The sequence below is a fragment of the Amblyomma americanum genome, chromosome 2 (assembly GCF_052857255.1).
Source record: "Amblyomma americanum isolate KBUSLIRL-KWMA chromosome 2, ASM5285725v1, whole genome shotgun sequence".
NCBI lineage: Eukaryota > Metazoa > Arthropoda > Arachnida > Ixodida > Ixodidae > Amblyomma > Amblyomma americanum.
The window spans coordinates 218,896,194-218,916,132 of NC_135498.1; the positions used below are offsets into that span (position 1 = coordinate 218,896,194).

A 19,939-nucleotide genomic window follows, 5' to 3' on the forward strand; every position below is an offset into this window, starting at 1 on the left:
TAGAGGAACTTTAAGCGCTTCTGCGGTTTAGGTCAACAGTGACTAAATATCAGCTGCTTTCTCACCAACATTCGCTCTTCCCACCTCGACCGTGCCCGAGGGAGAGAGCGGAGGGACTCAGCCTTGCTACCACGCGCTCCGCTGGCAAACAATGCATCTGAGCCAGCACACCTCCAGCTTTGGCTGCGGTGCCTACTTCTAAATCGCACCTCCACGCACTTCTGTCCTCCAGAGATTCGTAAAAAAGAAAATGTTGCATGAAAGTGCTTATAAGCGTCGGAAAGAAATGCGCAGTTGAAATCAGTGAAGGTAACCAGTTTAGGGTAAACCTACTCGTATAAAATGCTCTGCCACAGTAGATATTTGCAAAACGACTAAACAGAGTGCATGAGATTATTTCGCTCCTTCATCTTTGTATCCGTCAACTCCACTTTTCAAGTAGAAGGAGGGATTGTCTTACCAGAAAAAAATTGTTGCTTCTGGTCAGCCATCAGGAAAGTGATCGCCTTCAGATTGTTCGCAGGACAATGCACACGTAAAAGAAGACACTGTAGCAGTTTCGCAGCAGTAGTGCTAGTCTCGGCACATTATTATCGTATTGCACAGCATGCAAAAGCAGTTGTGACTTGCCTGCTTAGTTCCAGAGAACAGTGTTATCGCAAATAAAACACATTATGTGCATAGTCTCCTGCTGCGCTGGGCCGGAACCAAGGCTCGACTGCAGCGCCGTTAGTTTGCGTGGCCACCATTGGGGCCACGTTTTTGTTGGAGCTGCGAAACTGGCTGTAACATCTGCGCAAACAGGGATATCAGTTGTTGAGGCTTTTGAGATGCTCAAGAAGGCAACCCCTACTAATGACATTCTTGTGGTTGGAAGATCAGCTTTATATCTGAGAGTTCATATCATGGCCTCATGGTCTGTATTGCTTCAAATTCTTCTCATTGGCATACTAAAGTGAATCTGCTGAGTTTCTTTTGAAAGTATTTGTCTTCCACAATGGGTTGAGCTGCCGGGAGAACTTGCCATGAAGTGCCAGAGCATCCCAAAGGCAGAGTACTGTAAGAAGGCAGCAGCCAAATATGCCCATCTAGTAATGCTATGCTGATCTAAAATAAAGGCCTCTGGAGCTGGACCGGGCGCACGAGGCGATGGAGCTTTTGAGTGGCGAGCACGACTTCCGCTCCTTCAAGGGCGCCAGCCGCACGGCCGAGGACGAAGAGCGCAGCACGGTGCGTGAGGTGACTGACTTCCGGCTGCAGCCGGCTGCACGGCCCGTCGACGCCGATGACCCGCTCTACGAGGAACTGGACCTCTGGGAGTTCCACATCCGCTCCCGTTCCTTCCTCTATCGACAGGTGCGTGTGTCTCTGCTCTCGCTGCACAGTATCCAATGACGTTAGTCTCCGATGTTCATACAGCATGTCCTGTGCAGTCAATGACGAAAACTGACATACTTAAATGCATATTGTACCGACAAGGGAAGAAGAGGAAACTTTTCTCAGTGCTCAGCTTCCTTCACTGCTGCTGTATGTAGGGAAAAGAGAATTGGTGTTTTTAAAGTCCCTTTTGTTGGTTGAAGCACTTGATTCACCAAGCACATGAAACAAAAAAAAAACAGTTCGCACCGCTGCTAGTTTGAATCACGCTCATGGCTGAAGTTTTCTTCTGCTGGAAGGTGTTCAGGTGGAATGTTTTGGCATCATGTGTTATTCGCAGCTTCCAGTTGATGTTTGCCTTAATTTGCCAAGAATGGGAGCTAAAAGCATTTAATGCATAACAGTTTGGATGTGAAGCGGGCAAACTGTGCATGTGGCAATTCGTTGACAGTAGCAACAACTAAGGAAGCACAGCACGGGAAACAGAGTAGAGCGGGGTTGTTTGCCCTTTGTCATGGAGGTGCCTACTTCACCAGATTCTAGCGATAGAATGCCGGAGATTTTAAGATTGCTTCTGGCTTTGGACAGCTGCTAGGCTTAGTGGGTATGCATTGTTTGGTTACTATGGAGTAGAACATGTGATAGCATGGGATGAAAGGGTTTACAAACATTGAATTTCACGTAAAACATAATATGTTGTTCTTACCATTTTACTATGGCTTTTTGCTTAGGCTGACTTACGTTGCAAATGAAGTGACATTTACAATTTAGCATTTGTATTTTCAGCCGAAATGATGTACTGGAGACTATCGTAATCCAGATGCTGCCAGCCCTGTATTCTCTCATGAGTGCACACAGCAAAGGTGCCATATGCGTCGCTATTCAGGGGCCCCTATTTACGCTGCATATAACACAAGCTGTAAGCAAAACAAGGTATTGGCAGTTGCTAGTGATAAAAGCGTAATAAGTTAAAAAAACAAAGTGGAAGCTTGGGTGAGTTAGTTAACGTCATCAGGACAGCACAGAGAGGCCGTGGGCTTACAAATGATTTCTTTGAGGCTTTGCCACTCCTTGTATACGCAAGTGAAAATGCACCAAAAATGACGAAGGCTAGAGTAATGTTCTTCTGATGTTCAGTGGTTTTCTTTGTTGGTCTGATCGCAGATGAGAGCGGCTTCGAATAGGAGTTTCACAAGATAGTGCATGTGTTGTTCAATAAGAGTGATATACTTTCTTGTTACATTTTCAACAAACACACACAAAAAAATAGATGCGTGTCGCCGCAGCATCCCGGTTGTGGCCACGGACAGTACACTTGTGGCTCACAAACCATTGTGAATATGCCAGCCATGCACAACTGCCCGAAAATACGCAGAGCCCTCGGCAACTATGGGAGCTCTGAACTTGCGACGCGCACAGTCGCTGCTTTGTTCAAACTCGAACACGCTCACCGCCAAACCTCTGTTCGTCCCATGTGCAGCTCGCCTATGCTATGTTGTGTGGCTTTGCTTTAAGTGACCAGCGGCCATGACTCTTACCTGGCTCCATGGGTGCGTCGCCCGCACTCAGCATGGGCTTACGTTTGCTGAGGCCAAACATTGCGATTCTTGGATAGCAGTGGAAGCGTGGGAAACCCGGGGGTGACCGGGTCCCAGGTTGCTGTAGCCAGACACAGGCTCTGTAAATGGCTGTGAGTGGCAGGGCTCAGCCGGCATGAGAATACTACGAGTGCCACTTTGCCAAAATCACTACAGATAGAATGCACAAGTGCAGACTCTTGTGCGAAAGAGGGGACAACACGAGTGCTATCAGCTGGCTCTGAATGGCTTGAAAAGACTCAAAGGGGAAAGGCACAACTGAACATCCTATGTAGAGAGGCACATGCCTAGCTCAATTGCTAACAACTGTGAGTAACAAAAAGTGTTTGTGTAAACAGCGGCAACAAAAGGCTGACTTGTGGCTTAGTGCGTGTCAAGGAGCTGGTGATTAAGAGATGTGATTTCCTTTGGGAACAAGGTGAGGGATGGCGTGCTGACACAGGCTTGATATTTCTAATGAATGATGAAGGCTTCCCATATTTTGCGCATGCACTGGTCATGATATTGCTTCAATGTTAAGCAAAGGAAAGCAATCTTTACAAGTGGCTTAATGAATAGCAAGATTACAACCTGTTGTCGCTCCTAGAAAATTGACGTGCTCGCGCGACCCATCGTCCGGTTTGTCCTTCACACAGCTTGCCAGCAGTGTTTTCATATATGTGACATGTGTCTTACATTGTGGTTCATCTGAGTTAACCTGTTTACTGAGGGTTGTTAGGTGTCGGGGATATTAGACGTGCTCCTGGCCTTCCTGCGGTTATCTTGAGCCTGTGTGACACACCATGCAAATGTCAAATGACAGCAGTCGGTGATTTCTTTTCTGGTGACTGTCTTTTAGCAGCAGTTCTTTCCTGCGGATGCAAGAGGACGCTGGTAGAGAAGGTATCCCTCACTTTGCCAAATGAAGGGGGCTTGCATTTGAGGATTGTGGCCGACTACTACAGCTGCCACCATTCTGACCTTAGTCACAAACAGTTTTTCAGGTAACGACAGGGCTTCAGTCAGGATACCCTCTCTGAGGATAACATCCAAGGACGTACCTGAGACATAACAGGAGTGGGTACAGATTCCAGTACAAAATAAGAACATAAGTAACTGTAGCACAAGTCTACAGGTCGTATTATCAGTCAGCTGCGGAAAGAACTCTTCAGGTGGTAATGGGTGAAGTGAACCAGCTAATATATTCTAAATTTTGAACTGTTAGTGGAAAAAAAGACAATTTAAAGCAGTCTATGTGTGGCCTGAAAGGAACAGTCTATCGAGTAGCACGCGCGCTTGGAGCCACAAAAGAGAAGGGTGCCTGGATGCCAGATGACATGATGGTGTGGTCGTGCGTGTGCCTCTCTGTTTCAAAGTGTGCAGTGGTAAAGCCTGAGCATGTGATGAATCTCACTGCTTTCTTTAATTGATTCCAATTGATCAACGTCACGTGGGATCGAACTCAGCACCTCCCGAATGCGAGGCAGATGCTCTACCACAAGGCCATGATTCGGTAAGAAAAGAGCCACAAGTTGGGCTTCTACTGCACGAGGCAGATTTAGGGTTGCTTGACGGCAGAACTAATCTCTGATCCATCAAGGCATCGGTTTGGTCCAAGGCCCTTTTCCCAAGCATCTCACCCTAGAAGAGCTGAGCACTAAGCCGGGGGAAACCTTGCACCCATTAAAAACTGGTTCGTACCCAGTGGCACTGGGGATAGGACCTCGCACCTCTCGCATGCGAGGCGGATGCCCATTTTCCAAGCATTTCACCTCAGATAAACCAAGCACCAGGCCAGGGGAAAGCTTGTACCCATTGTATCTCCGGTGGGTACCCAGCGGCACTGGGGATAGAACCTCGCATCTCCCACATGCGAGGCGGACGCTCAACCACTTGGCCACGGCTGCGGTAATGATTTGGTCCAAGACCTTTTTCCCAAGCATTTCTCCCAAAAAACCTAGCACCAGGCCAGGGAAATCTCGTACCCATTAGACAACCGGTGGGTGCCCAGCGGAGGGGAATTGAACCCAGCACCCCCCGAATGCGAGGCAGATGCTCTACCACAAGGCCACCGCTATCGGTAAAAAACAAGGAGTCTGCATTGGCTCGAGCATCGCTCCTGTACTAAGTGATCTACTACTGGCAGGTTATGACAGGCGTCTTCGAACCAAGCTCGATGAATAATGCGATATGTTGATGACTTTTTAATTTTATATCGCACTGATGATGCACAGCAAACAGCTGGAGAGATTTTTGACATGTTCTGTTATGAACTTATGTTCTGTTATGAACTTGGAGTAACACTCACATCTGACTTACGCTGGAATTCACACATAGATAATGTATGTACTAAGGCTTCCAAGGCACTCTGGAGCTTGAGACGCAATATGTGCAGTGCAACTCCTGAAATAAAAAGTCTGGTTTTCAAAAGCCTAGTTAGGCCTATCCTCGAATATGCAAAAGTTGTCTGGGACCCGTACACTGCTTCCAACTGTTCTAAGCTGGAAAGAATCCAGCGTCTCGGAGCAAGGTTTATATTTAATAGGTATCGTTATTCTGATTCTCCATCTTCTTTGTGTAAATCTGCTGATTTGCAAACACTTGACATTAGAACCAAATGCGACAGACTCAAGTTTCTTTTCCAGATCGCTAACCACTACTTGAAAATCGATCAAACAAAATACTTTGAAATTAAAACAGGGGAAACATCACGCCATCGTCACAGTTTGTACATCCCAATGCCGCCTGTCAGAAATGATTGCTTTAAATTTAGTTTTTTCCCTAGAGCCATTAAGGAATGGAATATGTTACCAAACTCCGTTGTCACGTCACAATCACTAAGCGAATTTTTAGATAAACTGCACAATATTTTATGTTCTGCTTGATTTCTATGACAATGTTTTCGTTTTGTTCAAGTGGCAAACACAATTATGTATGAAATTTAGTGTTGATCTCAGTGTTTGTTTAATGTGTTCTTTTTCTGTTTCAAGTTTGATTTCCACTCCTGTAATAGCCCGCCCAGGGCTGACAGTATGAATAAATGAATGAAATGAATGAATGATCGCCAATTGACTTCAGAGCTCCCCTCTAATAATAGGTTGAGGTTTTTAGACATGCAACTGACAATTTCTAACAACCATGTTTGTTGGGCATACTTGCCATGGTCCAGGAAGAGCGTTCTCCCTTTCCGGTCGGCTCACTGCAAGATTGTTAAGCGCGGTATTGCCAAAGCATGCCTAAGAGCCGCACTGCAAAGATCAAATGTACATCAAACAAAAGCTAGTTTCTATGCACACATGAATAGGCTATGTACAGCCCCCAGAAGATTGTGTCAAGTCCTTGATTTCTGAATGTGGTGTGCGAAAGAACAGGCGCACCAATGTGGGTCAGGCAGAAAAAACGGCATGCATCTCTTACGTGCACAAAGTTTCGCACAATCTAAAGAAAATAGTGAGCAAAGGATGCATTAGGCTGGTTTTTTCAGCCAGGAATAAACTTGGTGGATTGTGCAAACGTGTACACGAGGATGGAAGCAAGAAAAAAGGCTGCCAGAAGAAGCATAAGAGGAAGTTTGTCTACTGTCGTGTTGGTGTTGTTTACCAGATTCCGACCTCATGTGGCAATTTCTACATTGGTGAGATGGGACACTGCATAAATGATTGACTACATGAACATGCAAAAGATACAGAGAACATGTCACTTAGACACCATTTTGCATTGCATTGCGCAGTGTCAAGATTATGGAGCGCATCTTAATCGGACCAATATCATCGCCCGACATAAATATGGGACCTCGAGGCTCGAGCATGCGTATCATAATCAGTGATGCAGCTTGTTTTCAATCAGGTTGTGTGGTTGTGCTGTATCTTTTTCTCATGTTTTTTCTTATGTTTTACTCATGCCATTTCTTTAGACGCTGCCTCACCTGTAGCAATAAACCATTTTGTTGTTAGTTATCGCTGGTGTTTTTCCCCCTTTTGGCTCGTTTTCCCTACATAGTGCCTGTGTATCTAGTTCGCCAACAATGTACCAACCCGCCCGTATTTGCCGTCTTCTGGAATTCATCACCTTACAGACCTTCATGTTCCCAGCACACTGTGCTGCAAAGTGAAGAGAAGGGATAAGCCATGGATAACGGGCCCACCTATTCGCTTGATTCACAAGAGACAGCGAGCATATTCACTATACATAAAGACCAAATCAGTCAATAGTTTTAATAAACTTAAGCAACTAACGGAGTTATAAAACGTGACATTGAAGACGCTGACCACAAGAAAGAAAAGAACACACAAAAGACGTTCCGGCTCCCATACGGGAGCCTTGTTCACAGTAAAAACAAGAAGCGGGTGTGCAAGCTTATGTATGCTTGAAAAGGGGGCGCAGAGAGCGTGCTTAAGCAGTTGTCAGATTGCCACAGTTTCGGTTCAAGGTGTGACAGGTCGTTTGTATAATCAAAGATTCCAGGTGAAGGCGAGGGAATTTCCTCTTTTCTGCCGCAAGAACTAGTGCCTTGTCTAAGTCGATAATGTGCTGTTTCGAGATACAGTGCTCAGCGATAGCACTGGAATCCACTTTCCTGTTTTTAACGTCGTTTTTGTGATCTTTGAGGCGCCTTTCGAAGTTACCACTTTCGCCAATGTAGACGCAGTCACAGTCGGAGCAGGGAATGCTGTAAACCACGCCGGGATATTTTTTCTTTTGGAAGAACGTCCTTTACGTTGACCAAAGCATGTCGCAGTTTTCTGGTCGGAACGTGGGCAATGTCAACATTGAAGGTGCGCAGAATGCCTTCCAACGCCTCGCTGATTCTAGGGGTGTAGGGAGCAGCGGCACGTTTCAGGGAAGAAGACACAGCAGTTTCACGTTCTGGTCGACACAGCTGTTTTTCGACCGATGCCACGAAAGACGTTGGGTAGTCATTGCGTGAAAGTTCTTGCCGCACCATGTCAAAGTCGTTTGCCCTGTCTTCGGGAGAACTGCAAATGCGTAGGCTCCTTTTTAATAAGGTGGCAGCAACCGATCTCTTATGTGAGGCTGGGTGGACGGATCTAAAGTTGAGATAATGTCCCGTGTGGGTAGGTTTCCTAAAAACGCTGAATGATAGTTTGCCACTATTGCATTTTACCAGGACGTCTAGAAAAGGCAATGCACCGTTTGCCTCGACCTCGGTGGTGAACTCAATGGCATCCTCTATGGAGTTCAAATGTGATGAAAAGGCAGGCGGGTGAGCAAATGTTGCAAGGGCCCGGCGTTCGACAGACTCCATGGTGAGGCTCGCGACGGTAACAGAGATAGAGGCACCCATAGGAGTGCCTTGAAGTTGACGGTAAAGCAGGCCTTGGAATACAAAATACGTGTTGCTGAGGCAGAACTGTAGGAGTGTATAGAGGTCAGGAACGTCAATAGGAGTACTTTCAGGTAAGGAGCTGTCAGACTCGAGGGCAGAAGAGCAGGTTTGTATGTCGAGGTCAACAGGGACGCACATGAAAAGCGATTTGACGTCAAACGAGACTAGCAGCTCGTTGGTCGTCTGGTGATATGTCGCTTACCTTCTCAATGAAGTGAGTCGAATTTCGTACGTGTGTCGAGCCACAACCCATATGAGGCGAGATGATGTGATGAAGGTAACCAGGTAAGCTGTGGAGTGGGGAACGACTGTAGTCCACGATCGGATGCATTGGCATACCAGTCTTGTGCACTTTGGGAAGGCCGTAGAGGGCGGGGGCCGAACCGTTGGGGCACTAGAGTTTGAGGTAATGTGGTTTGTGGGTTGGAGGGACGAAACTGAAGACGTTGGTGAGAATTTTCTGTAAATCGCGCTCCACCTTATGGCCGATTCACACGACGGTCTGTTTGCCCGCGGCCCGCGCATCACGTGTTCGTGCACCTCTAAAAACTGGCCTGCGATCCGATGACGTCAAGCGGATGCGACGGACCAAAAGAGCATACGACGTGCTAGGTGTACCACTGTTGCCAGATTATTTTAAAGCGTTTGGCAGCGCTGTTCAAACTGGTTTTTCCTCTTTTTCTTCCGACCCATGACTGCGATTGAATGGTGCAGGCGCGGCCCTTTGTCCAATTCCTCAATGGCCTGGGCGCTCTTGCTAGCCCAGTCGATCGAGTTGTCATGGTAGCGAACGCAGTTCAGCTTGTCAAAACAGCGCGCCAGCTCAACGCCAATCAGCGAAATGCGGCAGCTGAAATACTGGCATGAGTGGTGGTTGCCAGAGCTGGCGCGCGCATCTTCGCGGGCCGCCGCTAATTCCCGCGAGGGGAGAGGCACTTGAACTTCCTTGGTTGTCCAGTCCGTGGGCCGACAGCACGCCTCTCGATTTGGTGACACACAAACAGGTGATGTGCAGGCCGCGGGCGAACAGTCCGTCGTGTGAATCGGCCATTAGCGGTTGGGTCCCTGTCCAGTCGGCAGTAGGTGGTGTCATATTCAAGTAGGTTCTGCATCCGGTTTACATAGTCTTTTCGGTCCAAAAGACAGTGGTGTGGCCTTTGCCGGCGGGAAGTTTTACTAGTTCCTTATTGTTGCGAAGGCTCTTAACAGCTTGGCGCTGTTCCGTAGTAAGAGGGGGCAAGAATCGCCCCGGGCGGTACTTGGAGAGTACGCTGATAGCACGAGTCCTTGCTTCATCTCGACGGGCCGCATCCACTTGATTAACAGCGTTCTCCACAGCACGAAAAAGCTTTTTAGCGTCCAGGGTGGGTCCACAGTTGAAATTAAGGCCAAGGTTGAAAACGGAGAGTTCAGCGTTGTTGGGGCTATAGGACAAAATGTTGTGGACAACTGTTGCAGGTTCATCTTTGGAAGTAGTTGATGGGGACGGCGGGAGCCGTTGCAACTTGTTTTTGTACGAGACTTCAGCGGAACAGGAATGCATTGCAGCTTTATGATTAGCTTGCAGTTTAATGGTGGCAAACTCATCCGTGTAGAGCGACTACAGTCGACGACGAGCGAAAAAGGCTTCATTTGCTAAGGCTCCCAGCTTCTCTTTGCACTCAAGTATCCTTGCTTGAAGAAGGGAACGTTCAGCTCTGGCGATAACACTGTGTCCGAAGCTTGTGCAGACAGGACGAATAAGGTGAAGCGAACGAGGAACAAGGGCCAGAGACTTGCAGGTGAGATTGAACTGAAGGTGGCTTTCGAACGATGCCACACGAGTTGTTAGGGACACGTACTGACGGATGCGTGTGACGATGGGTTGGCCATATGCCCGGCGAAGGCTAATGAAATCAAGAGTTAGACGAAAACTCGTCTGGTCGAGGTGAATCAAATCGTGACATTGAAGACGCCGACCACAACAAAGAAAGGAACATACAATAGACGTTTCGGCTCCCATACAGGAGCCTCGTTCACAGTAAAAACGAGAAGTGGGTGCGCGAGCTTATGCATGCTTGAAAAGGGGGCGCAGAGAGCGTGCCTAAGCAGTTGTCAGATTGCCGCAGTTTCGGTTCAAGGTGTGACAGCTCGTTTTTATAATCAAAGATTCCAAGTGAAGGCGAGGGAATTTCCTCTTTTCTGCCGCAAGAACTTGTGCGTTGTCCTAGTCGATAATGTGCTGTTTCGATATGCATTGTTCGGCGATAGCACTGGAATCCACTTTCCGGTTTTTAACATCGTTTTTGTGATCTTTTAGGTGCCTTTCGAATTTACCAGTTTCGCCAATGTAGACGCAGTCGCAGTTGGAGCAGGGAATGCTGTCAACCACGCCAAGATATTTTTCTTCTGGGAAAACGTCCTTCACGTTAACCAAAGCATGACTAAGTTTCCTGGTCGGAACGTCGGCAGTGTCAACATTGAAGGTGCGCAGAATGCGTGCCAACGCCTTGCTGATTCCAGGGGAACAGCGGCACGTTTCAGGGAAGAAGACAGAGCAGTTTGACGTCCTGGTCTACACAGCTGTTTTTCGACCGATGCCACGTATGATGTTGGGTAGTCATTGCGTAAAAGCTCTTGCCGCACCATATCAAAGTCACTTGCCCTGTTTCGGAAGAACTGCAAATGCTTTGGCTCCTTTTTAATATGCCGGCAGCAGCTGATCTCTTATGTGAGGCTGGGTGGACGGATCTAAAGTTGAGATAACGTGTCCCATGTAGGTAAGTTTTCTGAAAACGCTGAAAAAGGGAACGTTCAGCTTTGGCATTAGCACTGCGTCCGGAGCTTGTCCAGAGAGGACGAATGAGGTGAAGCGAACGAGGAATGAGGGCTAGAGATTTGCAGGTGAGATTGAACTGAAGGTGGCCGTTGAACTTCGGACGCAGTGTTATCGCCAAAGCTGAACGTTCCCTTCTTCAAGCAAGGATACTTGAGTGCAAAGAGAAGCTGAGAGCCTTAGAAAATGAAGCCTTTTTCGCTCGTCGTCGACTGCAGTCGATCTACTCGGATGAGTTTGCCACCATTAAACTGCAAGCTAATCATAAGGCTGCAATGCATTCCCGTTTGCTGAAGTCTCGCACAAAAACAAGTTGCAACGGCTCCTGCCGTCCCTGTCAACTACTTCCAAAGCTGAACGTGCAACAGTTGTCCACAACATTTCGTACTATATCCCCAACAACGCTCAACTCTCCGTTTTAAACCTTGGCCTCAATTTCAACTGGGGACCCACCCTGGACGCTAAAAGGCTGGTTTGTGCTGTGGAAAACACTGTTTGTCAAGTGGATGCGGCACGTCTAGATGATGCAAGGACTCGTGCTATCAGCGTACTCTTCAAGTACCGCCTGGGGCGATTCCTGCCCCCTCTTAGTACGGAACAGCGCCAAGCTGTTAAGAGCCTTCGCAACAATAAGGAACTAGTCATGCTTCCCGCCGACAAAGGCAACACCACTGTCCTTTTGGACAGGAAAGACTATGTAAGACGGATGCAGAACCTACTTGAAGATAACACCACCTACTGCCGGCTCGACAGGGAACCAACCGCTAAGGTGCAGTGCGATTTACAGAAAATTGTCACCAACATCTTCAGTTTCATCCCTCCGACCCACAAACCACTTTACCTCAAACTCTTGTGCACAAGACTTGTATGCCGATGCATCCGACCGTGGACTACAGTCGTTCCCCACTCCACAGCTTACCTGGTTACCTTCATCACATCATCTCGCCTCTTGTGGGTTGTGGCTCGACACACGTACGAAATTCGACTCACTTCATCGAGAAGGTAAGCGACATACCACTGGACGACAAAGAGCTGCTAGTCTCGTTTGACGTCAAGACGCTTTTCACATGCGTCCCTGTTAACCTTGCCGTACAAGCCTGCTCTTCTGCCCTCGAGTCTGACAGCTCCTTACCTGAAAGTACCCCTATTGACGTTCCTGACCTCTATAGACTCCTACAGTTCTGCCTCAGCAACACGTATTTTGTATTTTAAGGCCTGTTTTACCGTCAACTTCAAGGAACTCCTATGGGTGCCTCTATCTCCGTTACCATCGCGAGCCTCACCATGGAGTCTGTCGAACGCTGGGCCCTTGCAACATTTGCTCACCCGCCAAAGTTTTTCTCAGATATGTTGACGACTGTTTCTGCATGATTCAAAAGGACGCTTTGCCTGCCTTTTCATCGCATTTGAACTCCATAGAGGACGCCATTGAGTTCACCACTGAGGTCAAGGTGAACGGTGCATTGCCTTTTCTAGACATCCTGGTAAAATGCGATAGTGGCAAACTATCATTCAGCGTTTTTAGGAAACCTACCCACATGGGACGTTATCTCAAATTTAGATCCGTCCACCCAGCCTCACATAACAGATCGGTTGTTGCCACCTTATTAAAAAGGAGCCAAGGCATTTGCAGTTCTCCCGAAGACAGGGCAAACGATTTTGACATGGTTCGGCAAGAACTTTCACGCAATGACTACCGAACATCTTTCGTGGCATCAGTTGAAAAACAGCTCTGTCGACCAGAATGTGATACTGCTGTGTCTTCTTCCCTGAAACGTGCCGCTGTTCTCCTGGAATCAACGAGGCTTTGGCACGCATTCTACGTACCTTCAGTGTTGACATTGCCCACGTTCCGACCAGAAAACTTCGTCATGCTTTGGTCAACGTAAAGGACGTTCTTCCAAAAGAAAAATATCCCGGCACGGTTTACAGCATTCCCTGCTCAGGCTGCGACTGCGTCTACATTGGCGAAACTGGTAATTTCGAAAGGCGCCTAAAAGATCACAAAAACGACATTAAAAACAGGAAAGTAGATTCCAGTGCTATCGCCGAACACTGCATATTGAAACAGCACATTATCGACTCGGACAAGGCACAAGTTCTTGTGTCAGAAAAGAGGAAATTCTCTCGCCTTCACCTGGAATTTTTGATTATACAAACGACCTGTCACACCTTGAACTGAAACTGCAGCAATCTGACAACTGCTTGCACACGCTCTCTGCGCCCCCTTTTCAAGCATACATAAGCTTGCGCACCCGCTTCTCGTTTTTACTGTGAACAAGGCTCCCGTATTGTAGCCGAAACGTCTTTTGTATGTTATTTTCTTTGTTGTGGTCGGAGTCTTCAATATCACGTTTTATGATTCACCCCGACCAGACGAATATTCATCCAACTCTTGATTTCAACTAAAGGAGTTGTATGATAAGAAACTGCATGAGTGCCACTAACATTTCTTCAATACTTAAGCTTCAGGCTCCTAACTAAAAACAATAAGAAGTTCTGTACGTTCATGAAGCGCTGTGGTAAACATAAGGTAGGTCTGCCAAATCTAAAGCATAAAGCCCTATTAGTGAGCAATCATCTAAATAAAGCGACGATATTTAATGAATTCTTTCAGTCTGTATTTCATGCCACTCAACCTACTGTCCATCTAACTACCAGTGCTGGTGAATTGACCATGTCGCAAGTTGAGGTTTCTGTCAATGGTATTACTTACTTGATTATATAGACGTGAAAAGCTGCAGGTCCTGATCATATCTCACCCAGGGTTTTAAAACAGTGTTCTGCTATCATGTCAAAGTATCTCTATGTGATCTTCTCTAAGTAGCTTTCGGATGGCAAGCTTCATGATGACTGGAAGATTGCCAATGTAGTGCCCACCTTCTAATGCGGATCCAAATCAGCTGTGTCGGTCTACCGGCCTATTTCGCCAACTTCAATTTGTTGCAAAATTCGGAACATATCCTGTATTCAGCAATAATGAAGCGCCTTTGTTTGCATGGTTTTTTTAAACAATAATCAGCATGGATTCAGAAAAGATTTTTCCTGTACAACACAGCTTACTGAATTCTATCACGACATATGCTCTTAAATTGACAACAAAGGTGAAATTGACTGCGTATTCCTGGATTTTAAAAAAGCAATGCGGATCCAAATCAAATGTGTCAACCTACCGGCCGATTTCGTTAACCTCAATTTGTTGCAAAATTCTTGAACGTATGCTGTATTCAGCAGTAATGAAACCCCTCTGTTCACATGGTTTTTTAAACAATAATCAGCGTGGATTCAAAAATGGTTTTTTCTCTACAACACAGCGTACTGAATTCTGTCATGACATATCCTCTGAAATTGACAACAAAGGTAAAATTCACTGCATATTCCAGGATTTTCAAAAAGCGTTCGAGACTGTATGTCACACAATCCTGTTAGAAAAACTTGATTCTGGATATAAATGGATTGAAGACTACTTAACGTGCAGAAAACAGCGGATATTGGTAAATAGAATGTGTTCTAGCCTTGCGGCTGTTAGGTCGGGTGTGCCCAAGGGTTCTGTCCTGGGGCCACTGTTTCTTATTTTTATAAATGATATTAACGATGATATTAAGTCCCAAGTGCGACTGTTATCGGCTTATTGTGCTTTGTACACCAGAGTGTCAAGTAAAACCGATTCCACACAGCTCAAGGCAGACCTCAGATGTATTGAGAACTGGTGTTGCACCAATTGAATGTCCTTAAATGTAAAAAAAATATGTCGATGTTTACTTCACGAGAAAAAAAAATAAACTTCAAAGTCATTATTCTCTCCTTGGAGAAATTATTAGGTAAGAAGCTACATATAAGTTTCTCTTTGGACGGCGCACGTTGGTAATGTAACTAGAAAAGCAGGGAGATCCTTCAGTTTCCTTCAGCGCAATTTAAGGCACGTGCATAAAGAGATTAGAGAGGCAGCGCACCAAACATACGTGAGGCCCATTTTAGAGTATGCGTGTCCTGTGCAGGATCCAGTTTGCAATATTCATATGCTCATGCTTGAATGCATCCAGTCTGCTGCTGCACGATTTGTCCTTGACCTCTACGACCTGTTTCCTCAGCAAAAAGAATATGAAAAAGAAATTGGGCTAGTTTCTCCTGAGTGAACACCACAGGGATCTCTGTCTAAAGCTCTTCTACTCAATCTATCACGGCCAAACAGGACTCTCACCCTCATTGTACTTGCACCTACCGTATTATGTATCCTCATGAAATGATCATATTCACAAAGTACGGCTGTATAGCTCAAGTACAAATATTTTCAAGCATTCTTTTTCGAAATGAAAGCTTCACTACCGTACTTCGTAGTGATTTCCTGGTGTTTGGGGTTTTTACTTCATGTGAGCCAGGGGTCAAACCCCTTACGTCCCCCGCACATGTTGTGGATAGAGGGTGTCTACCGATATATGCAAGACAGTTACTGAGCTGTTTCCTTTCATCAAAACTGATTTTGTGTTCAGCTATATGTGAGACAGTTACTGAGCCATTTTCTTTCTTCAAAACCAATTCTAAAAACCAATCTTCAGTTTTCTCAAAGGAAAGGCGCCTAACTGCCCCCTGGTACAGTAGACACCTCAGTCACACTTTAAGCTATGTGGTGGTAGTGACCGATGTGCACTGAAGCTATAGACTGTGGTCATTGTGTTCATTGGCTGTGTTCATTGGTGATGATTTTGAGGAAAGGAAGGTGAATAACTGGCTCTCTGGGGCCAGTGGACGCCTCAATTGTGCTTTGAGGTAGGTGGGGGTGGGAAGAGAGAGATGTGGGGTGCATGCATTAGCACTGACAAAGTTGTGGCAGCAGGTGCCACTGTAGCACAGTGTTCATTGGGTGACCAACCTCTCGGAAAATCAACCATTAATTTAACCACCGCCTGCTTGCCTATCCAGTGTGGAATGCACTCAATGTTAGAGGGCAAGCTGTGTCTACTGACCCCAGCTTTCGCTAACTAGGTTCAGCAGTAGTTGAACCGCAGCTAATTTTTTTGTACGAACCATCAAGGAATGAAATTCACTGCCAAGTGATGTGGTGAGACGGAGCAATGCAGATTTGTTTTATAAAGCTTTGTATACCATATAGATGCTGTGGGTTTTCCCGTGAATAAAGAATAAGGGTCAACGGGATATCGGGAGAGGCAATCAGCATCTGTGTGTAGCCAACAGGACTTGTAGACCACTGTGTAGTTGTAGTCTTGTAGGCATAAAGCTCGGCGACCTAGCCGGCCAGTAGTATCTTTCAGAGAGGAGAGCCAGCAGAGTGCATGGTGGTCTGTACTAACTGTGAAAGGGCGGCCGTACAAATACAGGCGAAATTTTCCAACGGCCCACACAAGGGTCAAGCACTCGCATTCCGTGATGGAGTTATTGCGCTCTGATGTAGAGAGGAGGCGGCTGGCGTAGGCGATGATACGGTCACACCCAGATTGCCGCTGAGAAAGGACAGCACCGATTCCATGACCGCCAGCATCAGTGCAGACTTCAGTGGGAGCGGTTACATCGAAGCGTGCCAATACTGGCAAGGTGATGAGCTCCGAGTTTAGCCCGGCAAAGGCGTTTGCTTGTAGGGTTCCCCAGGTGAAAGTCACGTCCTTTTTGAGCTGATCACTGAGGTAGTGTGCGATGTCAACAAAACCTGGCATGAATCAACGCAAATAGGAGCACAGCCCCAGGAAGCTCCACATGTCGTTGCAGGAACGCAGCACCGGGAAGTCTTTCACTGCTCGGATCTTAGCTGGATCAGGGTGAACGCCGTGTTATCGATGACATGCCTTAAGGTTGTGATCTGACGACGCGCGAAACAGCATTTTGAGGAGTTGAGCTGCAGGCCGGCATGACGGAACAGGGAAAGAATTTTGGAAAAGCTAGGGGAGAAGACAATGACGTCGAGATAGCAGAGGCACATGGACCATTTGAATCCGTGCAGAAGGGCATCCACCATACGCTCGATGGTGGCCGGCGCATTGCATAAGCCAAAACGCATAACTTTGAACTGATACAGCCCATCAGGGGTCACAAACACCGTCTTCTCATGGTCCTGGTCATCCACTGCTGTGTGCCAATAGCCGGAGCGAAGGACTATGGAGGAGAAGAATTTGGCACCGTATAGGCAATCAAGGGCGTCGTCGATGCGCGGGAGGAGGTACATGTCCTTTTTGGTTATATCTTGTTCAGGTGGCGATAATCAACACAAAAACGCCATGAGCCATCCTTTTTCTTCACAAGGACTACTGGCGATGCCCAGGGGCTGTAGGAGGGTTCGATAATATTCTTATCAAGCATCTTCATCACCTCGGGGTTAATGACCTGACCCTCAGCGTGGGAGACTCGGTATGGTCGACGACGGACAGGAGAGGCATCCCCGGTGTCGATGCGGGGCTTCACAGAGAGAGCTTGGCCCAGCGGGATATTATTCAGATCGAAAATGTCCGAAAAAGATTCGAGGAGGACACACAGCTGTGCAGTTTGGGCGGGACGCATGTCGGAGGGCATCATGGTCGCGAAGGCGTCTGTAGAGAGAGAGGTACTCTAGGGATGGCCTGTGGGGTCTTGAGAAGGGGCGGCGTCGAATGCAGCGACTTGGCACAGTGCGAGGGGGGAGATGGTAGCAACACAAATGCCGGATAGAAGAACCTGAGGAGGGAAGCCGAAGTTGAGGAATGGCAGAGACAGTGTGTTCGCCTTGACCGAGGCGATGGTATAGATGGAATGACAATAAGCAGCTCATCAGAAGTTGTATTGCCATTTTTTTCATGTCTCACGTGACTTAAGCATCAACTAGACATCATAGCCTTCGATTGATGAAAACGAAACCAAAACAGCATCACGAAGAAACCGCGTGACACGTGCTACGTGGTGCAAACGTTACGTGGTGTTACGTGGTTGTGACATCAGCACAACCTGCCCACTGGATTGTGAGCAAACTGCCCATCGTGTAAGGTGGCAGTTAAGTTAAAGGAGCTCTGGAAGGGGCTCTTATATGGTTGCGGTATACCCAGGATGCTAAAGGAAGCTGCTTCACAAATATCCCCCACCAAGAATTTTTTTATTGCGTTTTGTGGAAGCTGAGCTATCTGTAGTCAGAATTTGAACTTCCGCATCGTTGCATCTTTCCCTCTCCTCGTGACTTTTTGCATGCTGAAATGTCGGCGCTCCTCTCACAGCTGCAGATGTGCATGGAAATTTCCCCCGGGGCGAAGTTGCCGCGGTGGACCAATGATAGCAGTCCACTGCTGACGTAACGAGCGCTGCATGACGCATTGCGCACGGATTCAGGCGAAAGCTTGACACTGCTGGTCACCGCGAGGCTTGGAAGCGGGAGTTTTTAAAAATGTATTGTAAATTATCGGCCTTTGAGGTCTTGTTCATGGCATGAACGCTCGGTGGCCTGTGCTTTACATAATGCAAGCATTTTATAGCCAACCTCAAACACCGTTTTCGGAGACCTTTTAATGGTTGGTCGCAAGAGGTTGCTCGGGATGAGCGACCGGGGTATTGTGGGCCCCTCTGGTGGCTGTGTTTGAAACAGTCACCTGCAGTACAGTGGCACATCGTTTAACCTCCACATCACTGCGCCAGGAGTGGTATGAGGACTCTGAGCGATCTATGAATGTGAAGTAGAGAATGACCAATTCCACATATATGGGTATTAGCTACAACAAAATCAGCAGCAACAGAAAATGCAAATGAATTCAAACAATTCACCAAGGGTCAGCTAAGAGTTTTATTTTTTATGCCTAGTTTTTGGATTCTTTAACACTTCAGTAAACACTTCAGGTTTGTCAAAAGCTACCACACTGTGGTGGTTCAGTGATTACGCACTCAGTTACTGAGCTGATAGGTGCAGGTTTAGTCCAAGCCATGGCGGCTGTATTTCTATTGAGGCGAAATGCAAAAGGTGCCGATGTGCTGTGGGATGTCAGCGCACATTAAAGAGCCCCATGATGTCTGAGTTGATCTAGAGCCTTCCACTGCGACATCCCTCATGTCCCATGTGTCTGCAGTGTAATATTTCAAGCGCTGAAGATTAACAAAAACAATTATTTACTTAAATCTTGTTTTTTGTCCAGATGGTTTTATCAGTGGAAATCTCACAAGAATAAATGCTGGACAGATGCATTTAAAAATTTGTTTGTTTCACTGGTCACCATTGACTAGAACCTATTGGCATAATTGAGTGCTCCAGTGAAGATTGTTTTTGTGCACTTGTTCTTTTTGGCCTTATGAATATGCGAAACGTTGTTGTCATTCTGTCCCTGCCTTCAGAGGATTGTGTAGCCATGCAAAGCATTTGTGTGGTGCAGGTACGTCGCATGGTCAGCATGGTGCTGCATGCTGCATCTCCCCATGCGTCTGCGGCCGACTCCCTGGCACTGGTGCACAGCCTGCTGGCCAACCCGTGCAAGGAGAACTGGCCTGGCAGTGTGAGGGTGGTGCCCGCCTATGGACTGTACCTAGCGCGCGTTCACTACGACCCAGCACGTGAGCCCTGCACTTTCATGGTCAAGTTATTTTTAGAGCGATAGCTCTGCTCAGTGCAAAACTAGAGTTTCAGCCTGTATGTGGATTTGACATTTAAATGACCAAGTGCATACCAACTGCCTTAGGTCAGTGTCCAGCCTGGTTTGACTATGGCTAATACAGTGGTGACCTCTAAATTTGGCCCAGGTCATTTCCAACATGTGGTCCACCCCACCCCCCAAATTTGGCCCACCCCCTTATTTGACCACCTCAGATTTGGACCAAACACACACGATGGTGGTCTCCCAAATTTGGCTTACCCCACCTATAAATTTG

The 19,939-nt window shown here is 47.0% G+C and overlaps 1 protein-coding gene and 1 long non-coding RNA gene across 4 annotated transcripts in view; one reads left to right on the forward strand and one right to left on the reverse strand.

Annotated features, from left to right (window-relative positions):
- LOC144122172 (tRNA pseudouridine synthase A) overlaps window positions 1–19,939 on the forward strand; it is a 134,759-nt gene that overhangs the window by 113,123 nt on the left and 1,697 nt on the right. For all 3 annotated transcript variants that reach the window (XM_077655751.1, XM_077655753.1, XM_077655752.1), the window contains 2 exons: window positions 1,119–1,356; window positions 19,447–19,624. In XM_077655751.1, the coding sequence (XP_077511877.1) occupies window positions 1,119–1,356; window positions 19,447–19,624 (416 nt within the window). The remainder of the gene's footprint in view (window positions 1–1,118; window positions 1,357–19,446; window positions 19,625–19,939) is intronic.
- The window catches only part of LOC144122173 (uncharacterized), a 64,368-nt gene continuing 45,672 nt past the window's right edge, over window positions 1,244–19,939 (reverse strand). Inside the window, exon 4 of the long non-coding RNA XR_013312827.1 lies at window positions 1,244–1,377. This is a non-coding gene — a long non-coding RNA (uncharacterized LOC144122173). The remainder of the gene's footprint in view (window positions 1,378–19,939) is intronic.